This window comes from Anabrus simplex, chromosome 7, assembly GCF_040414725.1.
Source record: "Anabrus simplex isolate iqAnaSimp1 chromosome 7, ASM4041472v1, whole genome shotgun sequence".
Taxonomy (NCBI): Eukaryota; Metazoa; Arthropoda; class Insecta; order Orthoptera; family Tettigoniidae; genus Anabrus; species Anabrus simplex.
Window position 1 is genome coordinate 171,125,007 of NC_090271.1, and position 24,939 is coordinate 171,149,945.

General features: G+C 41.1%; 1 protein-coding gene across 1 annotated transcript in view; it reads left to right on the forward strand.

Moving 5' to 3' along the window:
* LOC136877418 (cytochrome P450 6k1) overlaps positions 1-21,632 on the forward strand; it is a 50,110-nt gene extending 28,478 nt beyond the window's left edge. The window contains exons 2-6 of the mRNA XM_067151439.2: positions 302-562; positions 3,710-4,398; positions 11,864-12,085; positions 17,572-17,823; positions 20,639-21,632. Of these exons, the coding sequence (XP_067007540.2) occupies positions 309-562; positions 3,710-4,398; positions 11,864-12,085; positions 17,572-17,823; positions 20,639-20,811 (1,590 nt within the window). The 5' untranslated portion in view covers positions 302-308 and the 3' untranslated portion in view covers positions 20,812-21,632. The remainder of the gene's footprint in view (positions 1-301; positions 563-3,709; positions 4,399-11,863; positions 12,086-17,571; positions 17,824-20,638) is intronic.
* Positions 21,633-24,939: the final 3,307 nt, after the last annotated feature.

Sequence of the window (24,939 nt, forward strand, 5' to 3'; positions counted from 1 at the left end):
TAAAAATATATATATTAAAGAAATTTACTTTTAGTAAATACGGTAGATTTTATATTGCATTTCCTGTCTTTTCTGAGCTTGCGTACTACCGAATGAGAAACATATCGCACAAAAAAGCAATAAGAGCACAAAATTTGTTAATGAAAGGTAAATATGATAAAATATAATTAAAGAGAACAACATGAATTCGCAGTCCCTAGAGTGCCAACGTCTGACCCAATATGCCCGTACAAACTACACCCACTATGACACCACCATTTCACATAGTTCAGGTATTATAATTAATCATTGTGTGTTGCAGCTCTACCATGGGTCTTGTGTTCGACTCTTGGCTTTGGGAGGCCATTGCTGTCCTCACAGTGGTCTTCACCGTCGCTTACCTCTACGCCACCCGTCACTTCAGTTACTGGGCTAAGAGGGGAGTGCCGTACATCAAACCCCTACCTTTCATGGGAAATGTCAAGGATCTCTTCTTACTGAAGTTCTCTTTGGGTGGCTTCTGCATGGACGTTTACAAAAAGATGCCAGGAAAACCGTACGTGGGATTCTTCATATTAGACCGGTAAGTATAGTCGGCGTCACTTAACGTTGATACCAAAAGAAAATATTATAATCCCCCGTCCCTTGCCAACTGAATTTATTTATCAAGTAGAAGTCATCGTTTCAATACTCATTCATTTTATTGTGTTTTTGTACATATTAAGTAGGATTAATTATAGTCAAATTTGAAATATGTCAATTTTAAGCATACAATAGTCGTAAATATTAAGCAGCTTTAATTTTACTCAATTTTCAATTATCTCAATTTTAAGCATTAAGTAAGAATAATGTATTTTTAAGATAGTTTTCACATGAGGCATCACTAAATCTATATATTTTACCTGATATTAACGGGTGTCATATCTGAGGGAATCAGAGACCCGGCACCTTGGTGTATGATGTTCATAGGCGATATCACTCATTCTATCAACAGTGATCTGTATTTAAGGCTGTCGGCCAGGCTATAGATTCCCTGCCAGTTGTTCACCTAGTCTTTTATTAAATGATTCCAAAGAAATTGGAAATTTAAATATGTGCGGTAATAATAATCATCATCTTACGGCCTCAGCTACCGTGTGCAGACATTTCAATTTGACGCCATCTGGCTGTCTGCTCGTCAATTTCGACGTTCCGTTTTACTCGAGGCCTACTAGATGGCATACCGAGTAAACCGAAACTCTCTTGCGCGTCTATGGCTGAGATTTAATGAATTTTGTCCGGTAAACACCAAATGTGTCACCAGACATCTTTTACATGCCGACATCGTACGACATGGAGTGTCGAATGGACTTTTCTCCGCCCTTCAAAAATCCGACTACATCTGCCGGGTTTGAACCCGCTATCTTGGAATCCGGAGGCCGACATTCTATCACTGACCCACAGAGGCAGCTTATATGTGCGCTAAGAAGAAACCAGAGACGGAATAGAAACTGGAAAACTGGATACAGCCCCTGAAGAGGGCTAAAGTTTACTAGGAAGAAGGATGAGTGTATGTGATTTGGAGTTTCTAGTGATAGGACAGAGGAATTCAGATTAGCAGAGCGTATTGAAGAATGATTACACTGATGATACTTGCTGTACCTGGTATCAACGGTGGCCAAAGTTGGAGATCTACATTGTAAGTGCAGAAATAGCCCTTAGAATGAAGGGTGCCTGGATGACATGGAAAAAATAAATCAGATGTGTTCTGTGGCAAAACATATAACGCTAAATTCAAAGATATTGCATATACCTAGTAATACAGTGGCTAGAACTGCAATGCTATACAGAGCAGGGACATTGATAAACAGAAAATCTGAGGAGAAGAATCTTGAAGTAACAGAGATGAAGATGCTAAGGTGGATATGTGAGGTGACGAGGATGAATTGGATGAGGTATGAAGTAATATTTGTAGTGGTTATGAGCACATTTCGAGACAGGGGGGCAGTATTTGAAATGAATGTGTGGATGGGGTAGGAAGATATGAACAGTAGTGGCGATTGGGGATTAGAAGGGGGAGGTAATGTACGACAATAAAACGTACCCGGATTTGTGGGATATAGCGGCGCGGCGACAGGGGATGGTAGAAATATCAAAACTGAAAAAATCTACAAAATGGTAAGTTTTTAATCTTCTCTGAACGAATTTCGACAGAGAAGTAAAGGTTGACAGTCTACCAACTTATGTCGGTAATAATATTTTAGAAATTCTGATTCAATTCTCTACGACAAAACTTTCATCAAGGGAATAAAATTACACACGCATTGGATTTAAATAAAAGTACGTTGTAATTATAGAATTAAAAATCTTTTATCATTTGACTTCACATTAAGAAACTAACAGACAATACAGAGACTGCCAGACTGACGGTTGCCGCGGCAAGTTGGTGAATTATACCAGTGACCATGCTACCCTTCCTCACGGCACACGCAATGCGTCCACTACTTGCTGTGGCGCTATACAAATCGGTCAGCCACGACAAACTACATCTTGTACGTATTTCCGCTAATAATTTTGTTAATAATTAAAGAAAATAAGGGAAATAATTAGCCGATAAGACAACAAGACTAGTACAAATTGCTTGTTTTAAAAATTTAGATAATTCCTAGTTTCAGCCGCAACAAATGGAATAAAAACGTAATGTTTTCTCAACAAATTGGGGAGGGGGCAACTGTCCCCCCTCGCCCTCTAATCACCGCTAGTGGATACGAAGTCGAAAGAGACGGTGGATATATTATGTGAAAGAATAACGCAACGAAATTGTTTGATGGAAGTTTATAACCAGAATCGCTGACCCACTTGAACAAGGAAAGGCGCAATAAAAGAAGAAGAAAAAGTCAAATGAAATAATATTCTTTAAGTAACCTGTAGCCAATTTGGCTCTTTAAATAAAACCATTTTAACAAGCGGATAGGCCTGCTTGTAAGAACAGTATCTGAACATGAACTGTAATGTTTAAAATATGAGAGCAATCAACTTCATATAACTGCTTATCATCATTTTGACAACGAACAACTTTCTCAGGTGTGGTTATATTTTGTCATTTACGTCGCTCTGTCACTAAGTTGAATTTATATAGTTGTCTTTAGATTATTCCTTTGTAAGTCACATCCGATATAGAGTCTACTTCATTGCTTTTCAAGTGTGAAAGTGGCCACTGTTACATGCCCTACTAGTATATGTAAGCTGAGTTGGCGTTAGATCAATTTTCCTATAGGGTTTTACCTTTGCATCTAAGAATGTGTTCAGCCTGAGTAGAACATCAAGGAAGAGATCATATCATAGCTGCAACCTTTGCAGTCATTTTCAACATACCTCTTTTTTTTATGAGTTTGAAAATGTTCGATTTCGCAACCTAATTTCCATACAAGTAATATTTAAAAGTTTTGGACCGTGTTCGTTTTGATTTCAATTTCAGTCACTACTGATCTGCATTTAGGGCAGTCGCCTAGGTGGCAGATTCCCTATCTGTTGTTTTCCTAGCCTTTTCTTAAATGATCGCAAAGAAATTGGAAAATTATTGAACGTTTCCCTTGGTAAGTTATTCCAATCCCTAACTCCCCTTCCTATAAACGAATATTTGCCCCAGTTTGTCCTCTTGAATTCCGACTTTATCTTCATATTGTGCGGCAATTAGTATTTATGTAAAACATTTTAGAGATACCATTGTCACCATATTTCTTTGTTTCAGGCCTGCTCTTGTATTACGAGATCCAGATTTAATCAAGAAAGTACTGGTCAAAGACTTTAACTACTTCGCTGACAGACATGTGAATTCTGATGTCCACGTTGATCCGTTGGGCTTCAATAATCTCTTTGTAATAAAGGGGCAGCAGTGGAAATACCTTAGAATGAAACTCTCTCCGACATTTACCTCTGGCAAGATGAAGAAAATGTTCAGTTTGGTAGCTGACTGTGACAAGCAGATGGTTGATCATCTGGAGGAGCTGACAAATAAGGATCCCACCAGCGCCCTTGACATTAAAGAAATTGCAGCGAAATGCACGACTGATGTCATCTCCACATGTGCTTTTGGCATTGCGAGCAATTCTCTACAAGATCCCAACGCAGAATTCCGTGAGTTCGGCAAGAAGACGTTTGAAGACAACATTGCTCGAGCTTTGGAAGTAGCTGTGTTGTTCTTCGTGCCTTCATTGGTCAAACTTGCGAAACTACATTTCTTCCAGAAAGATGCGAGTAACTTCCTCCGTAAAGTGTTCTGGGACACGATTGATCAGAGAGAGAAGAGCAAAACAAAGCGGAATGACTTGGTTGATTTATTGATCGAGCTGAAGGACAAGGGAAGTATTGAGGTGGAGGAGAAGGACAAGGCAGAGGTGGAGCACTATGACCATGACGCTAGCGTGGTGCAGAAGTTTGGTAAGTGCATTATAGTTGCTACTGCATCATTAGTCGTTGTTTGTGTGTCCAAGGCGAAATAGTAGAAACTGGAACTCAGTCCGCCTCCGTAGCGTAACGGTTACCGTTATCTGCCATCATCGGAGGTCCATGTTCGGCTTCCGGCTCTATCAGGAATTCAAGAATGACAGGAAGGGTTGAGATGTGGTCTAATAGATCTACGCGGATCACCTCCATCGGGGGTGTGCCCAAAAAGAGCTGCTCCATCTCGAGGATATGAGGGGTCATGAGTTTACTTTTATTGGAACTTGATATTCAAACCTCTGGTCTCCCTACTATTTTTAATTTTTGGTGTAGAACGCATACAGCTTGATAGGTACTGTCGAATTTATTTCACTTGTTTATCGTATGGTTTTAGTGCCAGGAGTGTCCGAGGACATGTTCGGTTCGCCCACGTGCAGTTATTGTAAGGCAGACCCTCCAGCAAAGGTGGGCGGCATCTGCCATGATTGGGAACTGCCTGTTTTTGTAGTGGAGTATACTGTTTTGTGTGATGTGTGAGTTGCAAGAATCTTGGGGAGAGTACAAATACCCAGTCGCCGAGCAGATCGAAATAACCATTTTAAGGTTAAAATCTCCAACCCGGCAGGGAATCGAATCCGGGGTCCTCTGAACCGAAAGCGACTACGCCGCCTATTCAGCGAAAGAGCCGGAAGGTATTGTCTAAATTAAGTACCTAGTCGGCTTTATTGCCAGCCTCTGTGGTGTAGTGGTTAGGGTGACTAGCTGGCATCCCCGGAGGCCCGGGTTCGATTCCCGGTTCTGCCTCGAAATTTGAAAAGTGGTACGAGGGCTGGAACGGGGTCCATTCAGCCTCGGGAGGTCAACTGAGTAGAGGGTGTTCGATTCCCACCTCAGCCATCCTCGAAATGGCTTTCTGTGGTTTTCCACTTCTCCTCACGGCAAATGCCGGAATGGTACCTAACTTAATGCCACGGCCGCTTCCTTCCCTCTTCCTTGTCTATACCTTCCAATCTTCCCATCCCCCACCAAGGCCCCTGTTCAGCATAGCAGATGAGGTCGCCTGGGCGAGGTACTGGTCCTCCTCCCCTGTTTCATCCCCCGACCAAAGTCTCACGCTCCAGGACACTACCCTTAAGGCAGTAAAGACGGGATCCCTTGCTGAGTCCGATGGAAAAAACAACCCTGGAGGGTAAACAAATTAGGAAAGAAAAAAGTCAGCTTTATTGGTGACATTTTAATTTCTAATTCTAAAAGATTTACAAATCTTCAAGACCGTGTGACCATGGGGTAGCGGAAGTGATCGGCTGATTAAACAGATGTAAAGATTTCAGCAAAGATGAAAAAAACAATGCATGAAAATTGAGACATGGCGCCTGACACGCTATGTGTTAGGAATTTAGTGCGCACTTTTGGGACTGGATTTCCAGCAATTTTAGCAAAACAAATTTTTATGGTGTTGAAGGATTTCCTCCTCGTCTCCTCTTAAGTATGCAATTCAGTAATTATTCGATTTTTTCATGCGACATCTTCCTGCAACTGTGTATTACATTCAAGTTTCTTAGCACTGGACCTGTTTATTAAATAATCAGGTTAACAAGCAAAACTAAACAAAATATCGGTTCGTACAATTCATGCACTAATAGGTTAAGCCACTGCCTTCTTGTTAAGCCATTTCTACTACGTTTCAAAAATATAATCAGCGTCTGAGAAAATGGAATTGGCCCGCGTGTAGGGGTAGCGTGCCTTGGCCAGGTCAGGGATTTTTACCTGGATCTGAGGGCTGGTTCGTGCATACGTGATTACAAATGAGAAACTATCTGATGGTGAGATAGTGGCCCCGGTCTAGAAAGCCAAGAATAACGGCCGAGAGGATTCGTCGTGCCGACCACACGGTAATCTGCAGGCCTTCGGGCTGAGCAGCGGTCACTTGGTAGGCCAAGGCCCTTCGGGCCTGCTGCGCCATGGGGTTTGGGTCTGAGGAAACTGACAAAGCCCTCAAGGCATCGCAAAAGTTAATTCAACTTGACACTGCACATAGCCTCCAAGTATGTCTGTTGGCAGATAATTCAGGGCTGATATCAAACAGCTGAAAGCAATCCTTTCAAGTAAAGACTATCCTATGCTTCAATATACGCAGAGTGACGGATTTGCTCCAAGTTTCGAGGATGGTCACCCTTTCAGCGCTTTAGATACGACGGGATTTAGAACAAACCGTTTCGAAGCAGTGTTTTAAGATAATTCAAATATCTCGAAGACAATAATAATAATAATAATAATAATAATAATAATAATAATAATAATAATAATAATAATAATAATAATAATAATATAAATAATAATAATAATCATAATAATAATAATAATAATAATAATAATAATTGTTACGAGGATACCCGTGGACCAGCAGAGGTGAAAGAATGTACAGGGATGAATGGGTCTAACTACAAAGTTAAAGTTAATTTAAAATTTTAACAAAGGTTATATTTCTCTTTCTTTCCTTTAAAAAAATCAACAAATAACACTGTAACAGGCACCAGTAGCAATAACAAGTCTAGAAGGGACAAGATTGGTGGTATAAACAGAACTTGGGCTTCAAGCCTTCACTTAACAATTCCTGAGCTACACACTTTAACTTTACTAAGATCATAACTTTACTTAAGGGCAGAAATCCCCTAATACCTGGAGCACTTGCTCCCAAAATTGCAATATCAGGCCTCCCAGAGGCAATTTTACAACACTTGAAAAATAGCTCACCCGCTCTCAGTTCCTAAGCCTATTCCAGCCAACACAATATGAAAATCTAATAATCACTGGCCTTTTAAGGCACTATTTACAAATAGCCATCTTATTACACTGAGGTATCTATTACCCAACCTACGGGGCCTAAGTGAAAAAGAAAAGGTTCAATAAACGGCCCGAGTACAACCGGAATGGAGTCAAAGGTTGAGCTCCCAAAAAAAAAAAAAAAAAAAAATCGACCTATAGAGCACTTGGCCAACGAAACAGGGGCTAATCCAAAACTACTGAGGTAGCGCGAATGGAGATAACTTCAATACATTGCAGAAACAAATGCGGTACCTCAAACTAAGATGAAGGGGAGCTCGAGAGTGTATATCACTCTCTATCCCCGGTTTACAGTTAAAGATTTATTAAATTTTACATGAGCCGACAGGAGATTTACATTTTAGAGAAGTTAGTTACATATTTAAGGTTTCGGACCTTTCCCTCAGGTTAAACTGCGGGGCAGAGAAGTAAAGATGTTAACTGGCCATTGCCTTACTGAAGAACTGCTGTCTGATGAAAGAGGCGCTTCCCGCCCCCTGCTTGACACACACACTAAGTTAGACGAAGATCAAATGGCCAGAAGACGAAAAAATCTGCAGTTTATAAACCCTCGGGGAAAGTTCGAGACCTTTCAGGAATAAAACAGCCACACCCTCACAATTTTATTTGTGAATGAAAAAATCGAAGAAGAAATACAGGATTGGTTGAAAATTAATTCCAGAAATTCTTGATTGGCTAAATTCAAAACTGGCGGAAAGAAAAGATAAATATTGCCAACCTAAAGATGAATGAACAAAATTTAGTAAGAAAAACTTATGAATACAGAATTTATTCAAAAAAGTTCTTTCACTTAGCACCAGGGTGCATGATCATAGTTTTTAGCGGTGACATATATGAGAGAATGTCCAAACTTCTAGATAAGTGGAAAACAAAACAAACAAAACAAATTGAAATTCACACAGTACTGGAAACTTCACAATAACAAAATTTTAGTGTTGCCATCTTCAGAGAAAAATTATAAGTTGGTCCAGTTTGAAGTTCAGCGTCTCTCCTGTAGAGGAGTTCTTTAAGGCGCAAGATTTAAATGTGCGGCGTAGAGATGTACCTCCCGGTACAATCATCATCATCATCATCATCATCATGCCCGCCTCCAGAGCGAAATGGTTAGCGTGCTGGCCTTGGTCCAAGCTGTCCCGGGTTTGAATCTCGGCTGGGTCTGGGTTTTAACTTTAATTTTTTAATTTCGGTCGCTCGGTGTATGCGTGTTTTTAACATTAAAATTTAAAAGTTATAAATAGGGCCCCAGACTCACAGACGCGATGGTTGCTTATAGGCGTCAACCCGAAAGATCTTCACCAGGCCTCTCCGTAGGCCATGTGCTATCACCATCATCATCCTTAGTCGTGTTACTTATTCCTGAGTTTCGTGACCACACTTCTCGTCGCAATTCTGACGTGACTACACTATTCTTGCCGATCTTCATCGTTCCTCAATATTTAGTCGAACTGAAAAATCGCTGATCCTCTTCACCTGGCCAGTCCACCTGTAAGGTTTCATTCCTTTCGATTTATTGCCTTCTATTTCTCCCTTTAAAATGGCATTTTCAAGTTTCACTCCATCTCCCCTGGTTCTGTGACCAGAATTCTTTGGTTCAGACGCGATGACAAAGGTTCAATGTTTTCAGCTCTTCTATGATCGGGACATTTGTTCTTCTTTCAGTTCAAGGAATGCGTTGCATTCTTCTTCAGCACCGCATACCAAATCCGTTTATGCGTTTCATATTGGGCACTTTACAAGTCCATGTTCTCATTCGCAAAAGAAAACTAAAAACAGAAGATTTCCCAATAGTCGGTCTTTTGTGTTTGTTGTTATTATTCTGTCCTTCCAGATCTTGGTTACCTTTTTTTGTGGTAACGTTTTCAAGGACGGCATTCCGTTTTCTCCCCTCAGAATTCCTTGTGCTGCTGATTAGCGATTCAAGATGTACAAAATCATCCATAACCTCTAGTTCTCGTAAATTGACTACAGTTTAAGTTGTTCTGCTCGGCCAGTTATATTATCATTAACTTCGACTTGTCGAGAATTATCTTTATTTAATTCATACCCAAAATTTATCGTTTTCATTTCTAAAATCTCTATCAATTTTTGTTCGTTGCTAGCAAGCATTGTTGTGCCATCAGCGAAGCGTAGTTGCTCATTTTCCTCCCACCAATCCAGATACCTCCAGTATGACTGTCGAGGGCTTTTCTTACGAAGCATGACGATAATAACTTCGGGGATGCCTGGCTCCATGGCTACTTGATTACTTCATATTTATTTTTAAAGAGTCTATACAGAGCTCTCCTCCAACTTAGACCCCGTGTTGTTAGTAGTGAACAAATTAAATCGAATATACAGTTATAAGTAATAAACAAGCTATGATAGGTATAGTGGGCCCTCCACGCAATGGTCACTGCGCTTTGGAATCTGGTGGTTACCAGATATTCGGCGATTGCCAGGAATCGCAAAGCTACTCACGATGCTAAAAGGATTTGGAATAATAAGAATAATATCTCCCACCAGTAGTGATAACTGCTGGTCCACGGCTAATTGATTGACATGCTGGTCTTCGATCCGAGGGGTGCGGTGTTCTATTCCCTGCCGAGATGGGGATTTCAACCTTCGTATATTAATTCCTCTTTCTCCAGGGCTGAGTGTGTGTACCAACCTGGATAGGGCCTCATTCTCACAGAGTCTCAGATCGCCCATGGGCGTCGCTCGAAACACCTGCACCAAGCATCTCCGGAGGCCACACGCCATTAATTTTTATTCTCTCACCTCTTTCTCCACTCTAATGATTGTAGAGAAACTGCCATCAGCTCTTACTGATGAAATGATGTTCTCATACAAAACATTTATCAAAGAAATGAGATGAGCTCGAACACCAATCTCTGTTAGAATCTGCCATAACTTGCCCCATGAAACGGAGTCAAAAGCCGTCCGTTTTTTAATCCACATAGCAAATAAGGACAGGAGTGCAGTATTCTCGTGATTTTTCAATTATTCATCTCATGCGGAGAATCTCTCCCCGCGTTCCTTTTCCTTCAACAACTCCAGCCTGTTCTTCTCATAGGTGAGTTTGAATGTAAGACTGCTTCCACGCCATGTCAACGCGATAGTGCGATAATTGATACAGTTCTTGATTCTCTCTTTCTTGCGGATTCGGATGAAAATGGAGCTGGCTCAGATTTCGGTCATTCTCCAGTGTTCCAAATTTTATTACACTGTATGTATGTTTGTTTAGTCCTCAGCCCGAAGGCTGGTTGGATCCTCAACAGTTCCGCCATAAGCTATCATAGATGGCCTAGGCATCACTGAAGAGGCGTACTAGGGAAATGAGGAGTGAGGTAGTTTCCCGTTGCTTTCCTCACCGAGCCAGAAGTTGCTAGTACATATCAGTCTGCCAAGCCCACTGAAATGCATGCACCAACTGACCCTATAAGCAATATTTTCACACCATTCATAGCAGGGACTGGCTGCAGAAGGAATGGCATTACTAGCATCACTCATACCTCAGTCACTTTCATTTTGTCAAAGCCAAGGGTAAAGCTGAGACAGATGAATGAAAGTAACAAAATTGCTCTAGCCCATACCAGAAGACATAGTGCACTGTAAACACTAGGTCCCTCCAGCAAAGGCACTTTATTACACTACAGATGAAATATATCTACGCCTTCTTCTCGCATCTATTTGATAATTTTCCCTGCTGTGTTATCGGTTCGTGGAGGTTTAGTGTTCTTTAGGTTTTTGGTAGTATTTTTAATTTCACTGCGCAGAAATGCAGTTTCTCCTTTGGAAGACTGTTCCTGGATGCTCTGTTGCTATCTGACGCAATGTACTTCCTCTGAATATAGCGTATTGCGCAGTAGTCCTTCAGTGGCTGCTTGTCACCAATTAATGTTCCCCTTTTAATCACAAACAAATAATAATCATAACAAAAGTCTAATGTTCCTAAAATCACTATGGATGTTAAGAGATGGCGAAATGTCTGAATTTACTCCCACAAATTTTTCTAACATGCCGGGTGCCAACGACAGGGTGTAGTCGCATTTACTAATGAACTGAACTGGAATGTAGCACTTCATCTTCGGAACAGGGCACTTAACTAGCCCAACTATGCCATCTGGGTCGGCCATAGAATTAAATGTAGTGAAACGGCAGTTCCTGAAGAAAGATGCATTCATAAAATATTATCTTTGATAAATAATCAACGTCAATAGTCAATAATAGTTATTACTAAGATGTGTTGCATGTGAATGAAGTTGTGCATTACAACGAACACAAACATTCCCGAGCCAGGGGCTTTAACCAGACGCAGCTAAAGCAGCCAGAGGCCTCTAAACCGATACTACGCTCACCAGTCAGCTACCGGACATTCTGTATAATATATTCCTCAAATATAGCGAAACAAATAAAGCAAAACTCTTAGTCCCTATATCAAAGAAACTAACCACATTACCGACCTCGCTTGGAATCGAACCTGGGGCCATACGAACCCCAGGCCACTATGTTGATTAGCTAAGGAGCCATACAACCACAACAAATACGGTTGGTGTTGGTGATCTGGGAAAAGGATGTTTTTTGTATTTTTCTAATTGATATGCTTCACGTCCTGATCAGTGTTATTTTCTGTCTCAAGATTTCTGCGGAGATGATCTGGTGGCTCAGGCAGCCATCTTCTTCGTGGCTGGGTTCGAGACTTCAGCCAGTACTATGAGTTTCGCCCTCTACGAGCTTGCCCTTCAACCTAAGCTACAGGAGAGACTCCGAAAAGAGATTACAGACGCCCTTAAGGACAATGACGGTCACATTACTTATGAAATGGTCTTTGGACTAAAGTACTTGGATATGGTGATATCAGGTAAGTCATTTGCCTTATCTCACGTTGTATACACGCGGATTTCAAGGGTTAAGTGGTTAGAAGTAGAGATAAATGAAGATAGCTTGTTTCATGTTAATCAGTGTATTGAACAAAAGAATGCTATAGTTTGTTATTCATAGTTGGCAGTTGTCCAGTGTGTCGTATGTATTCCAACACGGTCTCTCGTGAATTAGAAATAAAATATTATCTCTGATAAATAATCAACGTCCACATGGTATATGGATTAGTGTCATGCAAAAACACGCTGCATGCTCGGTATGGCCGTGACCGATCTTCGCTTCTCAGAGGCGAAGCGAGCTATGTTCGCTCGACCTTGCCCCTCGCTCCTTCACGCGCTATCTCAGTCACAGGCCTCCCTCAGTCATTATTTAGCCGTAGGCCTACTCAAGTTTGTCTCGCGTAACTTTACCTATCGAAACATTACGCTTTTACCACAATGATGGACTGATTACTGAACATGAAAATACCAAAATACCAATAGTTATTCATATGTTTGGACTGTGTTTCTGCCTCATATGTAAGAAAAACTGGAAATAACGTAGTAAATATCACTCCTGTCGGAGAAATGGTCAATGAAGTTCACGTGCTGTCACATGTATTCCTCCTGGCTAGCGTACTTCACTGCTCTATACACAGAAACTAAATACACATTATTAATGCTGCATAAGACATATACAGGGTGAAGCGTAATTCGCGCACTCAGGCGTCGCAGCGCGACTCCTCACATGCCAGCAATAAAAAAATGTCTCTTATAAAATTTCGTCTTGCGAGTATATCCGGCAGAAAAACGACGTTGAAGAGTAGCAATCTGGCAACACTGCAACCACATGTAGGGTAACTACCTCTGTCAGCGGAAGGTAGTCGTAATGTACAGTTGGTCCAGTGGGTAGAGTTTTTGGTTGGCATGCAGGAGGTCGAGTGGTCGATCCTGGGTTGAGGCGTATGTTTTTTATTTCGTAAATGTAGTCCAGGTGGTATGGAATCTGGCATCTTAATCGTCAACAGCGATTGCAGTAGGTCCTCTAGAAACCATTTGCCCTTACATACTACGATCCTAGAAATGGACGAACAATCGTTTTCATTGGTCAGCTTTAAAAGGTGCCCTTTCCACGTCCTGGGCGTGAATTTATTCGCACCGCTTCATCTACTAGATGTGAAACCTGTTTTCTTTGTACCCTCCTCCAGTGGTCCCATAGATTAGTACCAACTATTATTCTTGCCTCGTTCAGGTCCATTACATTTCGTTAGGGCCTTACGTTACGTTACGTTACGTTGTTTCAGCGTTACAAAATGTTGTAAATGTAGGATACATGTGACCTCAGAAACGGTGTCTTACTGTATTACAGTAGGTAATGTCAGATGGAAATTAGCAAATAAAAAATGCGCCTCAACCCAGGATCGACCACTCGACCTCCTGCATGCCAACCAAAAACTCTACCCACTGCACCAACTGTACAGTACGACTATACACTGCTGACAGAGGTAGTTACCCTACATGTGGTTACAGTGTTGCCAGATTGCTACTCTTCAACGTCCGTTTTCTACCGGACATATATTCGCAAGACGAAATTTTGTTAGAGACATTTTTTTATTGCTGGCATGTGAGGAGTCGCGCTGCGACGCCCGAGTGCGCGAATTACGCTTCATCCTGTATATCACTACTAACCATTCCAAAGACATTTTATGTGAACTGTGCATATTTTTTTGCTCTTGGCTTCACGTCGCGCCGACACAGATAGGTCTTATGGCGACGATGGGACAGGAAAGGGCTAGGACTGGGAAGGAAGCGGTCGTGGCCTTAATTAAGGTACAGCTCCAGCATTTGCCTGATGTGGAAATGGGAAACCACGGAAAACCATCTTCAGGGCTGCCGACAGTGGGGTTCGAACCCACTATCTCCCGAGTACTGTGCAAATTAATAAGTCATTTTTGTTTCAGCCTTCAGTCCATAGACTGGTTCGATGCAGCCCTCCATGCCACCCTATCCTGTGCTAACCTTTTCATTTCTACGTAACTATTGCATCCTACATCTCCTTTAATCTGCTTGTTATATTCATACCTTGGTCAACCCCTACCGTTCTTACCACCTACACTTCCTTCAAAAACCAACTGAACGAGTCCTGGGTGCCTTAAGATTTGTTCTATCATTCTATCTCTTCTTCTCGTCATATTTAGCCAAATCGATATCCTCTCACCAATTCGATTCAGTATCTCTTCATTCGTGATTCGATCTATCCATCTAACCTTCAGCATTCTTCCGTAACACCACATTTCAAAAGCTTCTATGCTCTTTCTTTCTGAGCTAGTTATGGTCTACGTTTCACTTCCATATATTGCCACGCTCCACACGAAAGTCTTCAAAAACATTTTTCTAATTCCTATATCAGTGTTCGAAGTGAGCAAATTTCTTACCTTAAGAAAGCTCTACCTTGATTGTGCTAGTGTGCATTTTATGCTCTCCTTACTTCTGCTATTTTACTATCCAAGTAACAATATTCATCTACTACCTTTAAGACTTCATATCATAATCTAATATTTCCTACATCACCTGCCTTCGTTCGACTGCACACCATTACTTTTGTTTTGGACTTATTTATTTTCATCTTGTACTCCTTACCCAATACTTCGTCCATACCATTCAACACCTTCTCGAGATCTTCTGCAGTCTCAGATAAAATAATAATATCATTGGTAAACCTCAAGGTTTTGAGTTCCTCTCCTTGGATTGTGATTAACTTTCCAAATTCATCTTTGATTTCCTTTACTGCCTGTTCTATGCAAACATTTAAAAGGAGGGGGATAACTGCAGCCTTGGCTCACTCCTTTCTGAATTGCTGCTTCTTTTTTGAAAGCCCTCGATTCTTATAACTGCAGACTGATTTATATACATATTATAGTTAATTCTTCGTTCTCGGTATCTGATCCCAGTCACCTTCAGAATCTTAAATAACTTGGACCAGTCGACATCCTTGCACTTCTCCTTTAGCCATTCTCCCTTAGCTACCTTGCACTTTCTATCCACTGGATTCTTTGATCGACTGTATTCTTTTTTGCCCTCTTCATTTCTAGCATTCTTGTATTTTCGTCGTTCATCAATCATTTGTAGTATCTCCTGAGTTATTTACTGATTCTTAGTTGATCTTTTCTTCCTAACGTTTCTTCAGCAGCCCTACTGGCTTCATTTTTCATGACTATCCACTCTTCCTCTATTGTGTTTCCTTCAGGCCAGATCATGGGATTCTAGTCTTAAGGATGAATTTCCTGCAACCCATACGCCTCACACAACACTACCCGTCACTACAATAACTCAACTTCCCATACACGGCATACATCATCCACCCTAATAGCAAACAAATTACTCATATGACATATGGAGACCTTCCAGTTTAAAATATTAACGACAAAATATACAACTGAAATAATGTTAATAATAATAGGAATAATGACAATAATATCTCCCACTTCTAAATACAGTAGGAGGACGATGTATTTAGTGCTCTGGTCCACGTCGGGCAGACGACCGATCTTGTCCAGAATAGTAACGACAGCGTTGGATTAAACACAATATGGCATGCTTTAAAATCACTATTGATTTATACACTAGAAATGGAATCTAAATGCACATAGCACTGAAGCAGAAAAACTCTCAGCCAGCAAGTATACCACATAGGAATTTCCATCATTTTCTTTACGCATACTTGCATCAATTCCCCTAGAGAGTACCAAGTACCTAGTACCCCTAAGTACCTTCTCGTTTTACACCCAAATGGCCTAGTTCCAGACAAAGTAGGGTTCCTGTTCGCAACCAGTGGAAGACATATTACAACGGAGAGCGTTCTCCTGCCAACTCTACTGGACCTACAGTATCTATCCTTCACAACAGTATTCAAATCACAAGAGCAGCCTCTAATTAAAGCACAGGCTAAAACTACATCTCTGTTGCCTGAAACCTCTGTACATTTTATCTTGACGCTTAAAAACGCGGCCCCTCGGAAAACGATTCGTCTCATGTACATGGCGAATCTCAGTACTTCTCAAACAGGGGGTATTGTCACTCAATAAGAAAGCATGAGCAGCCTGCAGACTTTAAAGCCACATTACTCCTTTTCGATGTGTGAAGTTAGGGAGACCTGGTTGTAGAATATCAACTCCATTCAGGTCTCAGACTATAATTTTATAAGATCGGGCTGTTATGATGAATATAGACGGCTTAGAATTCACCTCCAGATGAACATCATACATGACCAAGTAATTTTTAACCTCAGATGGTCTATACTGGAAAATTATGACATTAAACTAAATTACAGAGGTTCGCCACTAACTAATATTTCACTTTATAATTCAACTTACCAGTGAGTAACTGAACAATAACTGTGGAAATTATTTTCTTTATTTTCACAGCTTTTACTAATCGTCGGAGGCTTCGACAACGTACACCACTTAACTTGTGTAAGTCCTTCTGCAGACTCACAGGGAATGCACCTAATGGGAGCAGCCGAAGAAGAGTACTTAGTGCTCAACAACGATGAGTCTGATACCCGATTTCCCCGACCTAATCAAGCCCCCTTCAGCAGTATACGTATAGTATCTCCTTAATTAGAGTTTGGCTTCTCCAGACAAGTTCTACAGGACAATCTTGGTTATGACCGATTTCCAATATTCTTAACGCCGTAAAATCCATCCACCAGTAAGCACACAATCTACCCAACATTCCGCTGGAAAACTGGACATCCTGACTGGACGAGTTACAAGGAGACAATAGATCTCATCCTGGAGGAGAACCACGAAACGAACGACTTCGTCACAGACTCTGAAACCTACTGAGACTGCATTAATTGAGTAGCCTGCCTTCATAATTCCACAGAATATACGATATGCCTACAGCAAACGATCACCAACTCCCTGGTGGGATAAAGAATGTCAAGCTGTGTTGCATGACAGGCGTAAGGAACTTCACCAATATCAACAGCGCTCTTCTGAAGTAAACCACCTCGTCCTACAAAAAACGCAAGCGAAAACAAAACGTTTATTCAAACTTAAAAATACACAGTGTTGAACTCACTCAACTCCTCCATCAATCCTGCTACATTGTAGCAGAATATTAGTCGTTTTGAAAACGCACAGAATTGCTCGCAGTTTACTTCTCGTAAGACATTAATGAACATATATTGCGACAGTTGCCACCTGTTTTATCTCATATAGGCCACACACCATTCAATACGGTACCTATGAAGAGAAATTGCATCCACTATTTCGTCCAATTGAGCTTCAACAACAGATCAAAGCCTTAAAGACGAGCAATAACACAGCCCCAGGTCCAGATACCATTCACTCTCCAATGCTAAGGAACATGTCCAGCAGCTGTCTGGATATTAACTGGTAGTCATACAGTTACTCGAATGAATGCATGATACCACAACGGTCACTTGATATGTAACGTAATATTTTTGTTACCTCTGTTCCAGAGACGCTGAGGAAATATCCTACCCTGCCGTTCTTGGATCGCGTATGTTTGAAGAACTACCACATTCCTGAAACAGGACTGACCATTGAGAAGGGCACCCCTGTCTTCGTCCCCCTGCACGGCCTTCAGAAAGACCCGCAGTACTACCCCAACCCTGAACGATTCGATCCAGAGCGCTTCAGTGAAGAAGGAAAGAAGTCACGTGTACCCTTCACATACATGCCTTTTGGAGAAGGACCACACAGCTGCATTGGTGAGTACGTTTTCATATCACAAGAGGGAGTAAGGAAATATGTCTAGTAATGCATAGTGGGGATGGGCGAGTTATTTTGATCTGCATGTACGAAAAGTTGGCTTTACGAAAATCAGCAAACTATAGGTAATACATTTTATATTCCGATGTCACTAGGTAATTCCAAGCATTTGCTAAAGGCTACAATGATACATTAGGCGCGATGATGCAACCTCCCCCGCGGGGGTCTCGAGCTGTGAGCACTCAGTGGACTTCGGAACACCATAGCGAGTTAATGTGTCGACCAGTTTAACAGATTCTAGTCTAGTTTCGTTCGCAAATAGACAGGCTAACAGCAAATTCAAGTATATTTTGTGATTACGTGATTATGTAGAAAGACAAGGTGAATAAATTTTTGACGAGTCGGTATTTTAACCGCCTAATTATCAATTCCCATCTCTTGTGGAACACTATTAGAAAGCTAACCCCGAGCCCAAGATGATGATCTCACAACGGTTGCAGGACAAAGTTATGTGGGGTCGAAAACGTGAGAATTTCTAAATTTACGTTATTTCGTCTTCTAAATGTAAACTCCGACCCATGATGTGTGCATCACTGAATAGGGAAGCTTACGTCCAACACAGTGGTACCACTGCGGTAGACTTAAAGACCCTAGAGTAGAAATTACATGGTGTACGAATTTTTCAAAATTAACGAATATATTGAAACATATGGTCAGGCTCTATGATTAGCTATCCATGTCACTACATGACCAGCGCCTGATAAGTTAGTTCCCAATAAATATTATCTATAGCTTAACAAATATAAAGCTAAAATGAGTTAAACGATTTATTTATTTATTTATTTATTTATTTATTTATTTATTTATTTATTTATTTATTTATTTATTTATTTATTTATTTATTTATTTATTTATTTATTCCCATACAGTTTGACACAATTGCAGAAACTACTTTTGCCTAGCAGCGTCCACTGTGTTCGGATAATGTTAACGTTGGTCATTTAATTTCGACATTTTGCCCGTACACATAACACACTTTGTTAACCGCAGAATTAAGATTTGAATGAATGTGAGCCGTTTCCCAACTGATGTATGTACTCCAACGAGCTAGAATAATAGAGAGGCGGAAGCGCTGCCTGGCTGAACGTAATTGAACGTACGTCCGCTATATTCTCAGTGGTCACATAAAGCATGGTGACGTGGCTGTGGAATGACGAAAATCAGCTGATTGTAGGGTAATTCGAAAAGGATATAAGGGGAATCCTCATACAGTGACATACGAACTGGCAACGAAATTGGAACCCTGCTGGACTGTTGTGGTTAAGCGTAAATTACAATAAAAACCGTGGACATAAATGAGTATTTACGACGAAAATCCTTAAAACGAAAGGGACCTACGGTAGGTTATAACCTTATTCTGATCATAGCTTTAAACGCAATGCATTCCCACGAGTAGCACTATAATTGTTTAATGTAATTATTGCTTATAATTTCTCATTACGGTATCGTACTGGAATTGCTTTTTTTATACTTCTTTAACGTCGCATTAAAACATCGAAGAGTTTCGGTAACGGGGAGATGGAAAAGAGATAGGATTAGGAAGGTGGCGGCCGTGTGTGAAAATGGGAAACCACGGAAAACCATCTTCAAGAACGCCGACGGTGGGATTCGAACCCACCACCTTCCGAATGCAAGCTCATAGCAGCCCCTGTCGGTGGAGGCGGTAGAATAAAAACCAATATATTCCCTGCTTGTCGTAAGAGGTGACTGAAAGGGGCCCCACGGGCTCTTCACTTGGGAGCGTGGGTTAGTGACCACAGGGAGCTTAGCTGAGTCCAGGAATTGCTTCCACTTACTTGTGCCAGGCTCCTCACTTTCATCTATCCTATCTGACCTCCCTTGGTCAACTCTTGTTCTTTTCCGACCCCAAGGGCATTAGATTTGCGAATACTAGGGAGTCTTTCATTTTCATGTGTTTCGTGGCATCTGTCTCATTATGGCAGACATCTTCGGTTTTCGAAGTTTCGAACCCCTTCCATTTTTTCTTTAATAATTTTAACAGCTGTACTTAAAACAATAATCACCATCACCACCCCCACCACCAAGCTTACAGGTGCGCGACCCTAACAGCAAGGTCAATTCGCTCAGTACTGGATTTATTAGGTGAAAAGTAACCTTCAAAATTGTACATTGTGACCTGTAGCCTAATGTTAAATATTAATGCCACTGACATCTATAAAAAAACACTTCATTTACTTCACAAGTAGCTGTAAAATACTGTTTTTACTACGCTTGGTGTACGTTTGACTGAAATAGGTCTACATCAAGCCAATACCCAAGCACAAGGCGTAGAGAGTAACACATAGCCTTCAGGACAATTATGGGGGAAACAAAGAACGAACCTGAATATCAAACTTTTATGAATCACACACCAACAGCAGAAGGCAACGAAAATGAACTCACAGAGACAAAAGATAAACAGATAAGCTACCAAGAAATAATCATTTATGATAGGCCTAAGCCCGAAAAAGGGAACATTATCAATCACCATACATACGTAAGCATGGCATTGTTGAAAGCGAGGATCTAACTTTTCACTTCTTAAAGCTTACGATGATCAAACGCCACGCACAATCTCCCTGTCACTTGATCATTATGTTCTCGCGCCAACTCACTTTGTTTTGACAACTCGAAGCATGGCTGCCCTTGATGAAATTGCCTCCGTTAGGAGCGCTGATGTCAGGCATACACTCCCCCCCCCCCCCCATATTATTCTAGCTCGTTGATGTACTCTGTATGTTTTATTGTCCACAGGAATGCGATTTGGACTTATGTCGGCCAAGACTGGAGTGATGCATATCCTCACCAAGTTCGTGGTGGAGGCCAGTGAAGATACCCCAATTCCACTTCCGATGAGCACAAGAGGCGTCGTCATGACCCCCAAAGGAGGAATTCCTCTGAGGTTCAGAAAGTCGCCTCTTTTGTAGACAATCTTACTGTATTTGAGAAGTATTATTACATGAAGTCTTCATGAATTTAACAATTCAGTACAGACATCTCAGGAATGGCCGAATCATGATGGATTTAACCCTGAAGAGTATATATATTGGTGATTCTGGCAACATGCATCAAGAATATTATCTACGTATCATATTGTGGAACAATATTGAAGCATGAACTACGAGAAATTAAGTATTAATAGCACAAGAAATATAAAATACATGTATATGATTGTTTAACGACTTTGTGAGTTTGAGAAAGGGATTGTAATTAATCAATCAATCACTACTGATCTGCATTTAGGACAGTCGCCCAGGTGGCAGATTCCCTATCTGTTGTTTTCCTAGCCTTTTCTTAAATGATTGCAAAGAAATTGGAAATTTATTGAACATCTCCCTTGGTAAGTTATTCCAATCCCTAACTCCCCTTCCTATAAACGAATATTTGCCCCAGTTTGTCCTCTTGAATTCCAGCTTTATCTTCATATTGTGATCTTTCCTACTTTTAAAGACACCATCCAAACTTATTCGTCTACTGATGTCCTCCCGCGCCATCTCTCCTCTGACAGCTCGGAACCTACCACTTAGTCGAGCAGCTCGTCTCCTTTCACCCAAGTCTTCCCAGCCCAAACTTTGCAACATTTTTGAAACGCTACTCTTTTGTATGAAATCGCCCAGAACAAATCGAGCTGCTTTGTAGTCTTCTAAATTGTTTTACACTGTATACTATTTTCGGTTGGACGTTTCTTCTTGATCAGGATTTAATGTAATAACAATACCTGTTTCTTAATAAAGTTATTTTTAATCCAGTTTATTGTACTCATTGTAAAAAGCATTAGTATGGTCGTAATATTGAAAGATAAAATCTGACAGTTCTTAGAGAGAGGTCCGTTTACTACCTACCTGGGTGGGAAGAAGGGGGTAGGGGATATGGTGGCCATGGAAACGTGGGTTAGCCCACTGCGTTTGCCATGGAGATAAGCCTGCTGGCCGGGCCGAGTTGCTTGGAGTTGCCAAACCTCTCACTTCTGAGCGATCTGAACGAACAAGCAAGTGAGCAGGAAACGAGGGGAAGGAAAAAATGAATGCAGGAATGTGGCAACACCGTGCAATGGCACGTGTAATGCTCCTCCCTCCAGCCCTAACTGTCAACGCGCTTCTTTCAATATTACGGGTATAGTTGCTGTACCGTCGGGTTAGTTTTGAACAACTGCAGCAGTGCTGTCATCTAGCGTAGAAGAGTGGCAGCAGTAGAGACAGAGTATACTTCAACTAACAACAGTCAGTTGATGTAGCGTTATTGTTGAATGGTTCTAGAGGTTCTGGAACGCGCTTTAACATGTAAAGGCGCGATTTCCTGGAGAAACTATTAGAGTTGCACAGAACATTTATATGGACTTTTTCTTTCTGTACAAAACTAATGTTTAATTATAAACTGAACTTTACATTGTGATATGACTAGCCATTTACTCGCTATTTTGGTTTCTTTATTTTTCTAGTGGCTTAACGTCGCACTAACACTTCGAAGGTATTCAGGGACGCACGAATGGCGACGGGCTAGGAGAGATAGAGGCCGCGGCCTTTTTTAACGTACAGCCCCAGAATTTGCCTCCTGTGAAAAATGGAAATCTACGGAAATCCATTCTTAGAGCTGCAGAAGATGGGATAATGCAAACTCACATCTTCGCTCCAACTCGCTCGGTTACTTGGGTTTTAGCGGATTTGAATGCAAATGTATTTAAGCAAGTCGCAAGTAACATTTAGACCGCTCTACATTTATGTAGGTGAGCTGTAGAACATTTAGGGTTTCTGATAATCCATATCCCTAATATCTCTCCAAATCTCACTGCAGAACCATTGTGCGGGCTAGCTATTTGTTTGTCTAGCCCGTGTCTCGTTTCTCTACGGGGTCGGGTATGAGATGAGGTGAATCTGTCGTGGCGGGTTTTTATGACCGGATGCCCTTCCTGCCGTCAACATCATCAGAGGAGTTAATAATAATGTTATTATTTTAACGTCCCACTGACTACTTTTTTAAGTTTTTCGGGGACGGCGAGGTGACACAATGTTGTCCCGCAGGATTTCTTTTACGTGCCAGTAACAGCCTCACACGCCCTCATTCCATATGAGCACTGAGGAGAAGTTTGGAATTTAATCCAGGCTTTTGGCAATTGTGCGGTTTAGATGACTGCCTAAAAGCCCTTTCCCTTCCCCATCAAAGAAGTTAATGAGATAAAATGAATCATGTGGTATAGCCTATCTGATAGTAGAAGGGAAGAGGGTGAAGCCCGGTGCCGGAGCTCAGCCAACTCCTGTCGAATAACACCAAGAGGTCTGCTCAAAGCTTAACTCCTCCCCATCCGACGGACGAATCACCATCTACAGCAGGTGTTTCCAACCTCGAGGGCTACATTGGAAACCTTAGGCATGATCGCGGGCCGCACTTCAATAACAGGCCTATTTTCGTAGACTGCTGCAAATATAACACAGGTACCAGTGTGAATTTATGTGCACAGTTCAATTGAAACGAAGGTTTAATGATTTTAATTCCTTAAAATACTATTTTTCAATTTGCTATTGGAGCATAGTAGGATAAAATAGTACTAATAATAATCTGTCTACGCATTTAACTTTGTTGGCAATCCTTGAGGAGTCCTTGCGAATTTCAAACTTTAATTGCAATTTTCATTTCTGTTTGTGCTTAGTAATAACATATTGTAATTAGGATACGTCCGAACGTAGTTTACAAAATATTGTGGTGTACTGTAGTATCTTATTTGAAATTAGCGTGCTGTTTCTATTATTGTGAAAGATTTGTGTTGTAGAAGTATCTGTAGAAACTCTCGTATTGAAACTCTGTTGTTGTAATTAGGATAGGCTTAACTGCAGTTTAGAATTGTGTAATTCTTGTGTATTCCTTTGGTTATTCGTAATTAACGGCAGTTTTCATCCTGTTAGGATAATAATAATAGTAGTAATAATAATAATAATAATAATAATAATAATAATAATAATAATAATAATAATAATAATAATAATCGTATGGCCTCAGCTACCGTTTGCAGACATTTCGATTTGACGCCATCTGGCTGTCTGCTCGTCAATTTCGACGTTCCGGTTTACTGTCTCTGCCATCTAGCGGACCTAGAGTAAACCAGATCTCCCTTGGGCGTCTATGGCTGAGATTTAATTAATTTTGTCGGGTAAATACCAAATGTATCACCAGAGATCTTTTACATGTCGACATCGTACGACATGGAGTGTCGAATGGATTTTTTTTCCGCCCTTCAAAAATCCGACTACCTCTGCCGGGTTTGAACCCGCTATCTTGGGATCCGGAGGCCGACATTAATTACATTATTGTTGATCTTTCTGTACTAACCTACACAACATTTCTATCCTTTAATTTTTTGCGCACAGAATAACGTATTTTATTTTTTATTTTATTTTCATTATTCCGTAGAGAATGGATAAGAAGTGCAAGTGTAGGAACTGTGGGTGTGGCCACGCATTAAAGAGTATGAGGGAGGAGTTGGAGAATTTGAGGGAGATAATTAGGATTCTCTCAGAGGACAGGAAGGAAAGTAGCCACCCCCCCCCTCAAACATTGTATAGGATACAGTAGGTGTAAAAGAGGGATGGGAAGGAAAGGGGGAATTGTAGAATTGTAGAACACAGGTGGTCTAATGGTTCAAGGGGAAGGACATTGCAGGCTGAGGGCTCTATTCAGGGTCAGGATCCATGAAAGGTATCTGTGAGAAATCGATGCGAGTCACTGCAAGTAGAACAACAGAGGAAAGAGAGAAACAGGAACTTCTGCTGAAAAATGTGGAAATGGGAGAGAAAAAAAGGTAGGAAAGGTAGGAAATTGAAATGTAGAGTAGGTGATAGAAAAAGACAGGTGGAAGAGGGCCTTGGGAGGGAGAAAAGGGTTTTGCTATTTGCTTTACGTCGCACCGATACAGATATGCCTTATGGCACGATGGGATAGGAAAGACCTAGGAATGGGAAGGAAGCGGCCGTGGCCTTAATTAAGGTACAGCCCCAGCATTTGCCTGGTGTGAAAATGGGAAACCACGGAAAACCATCTTCAGGGCTGCCGACAGTGGGGTTCGA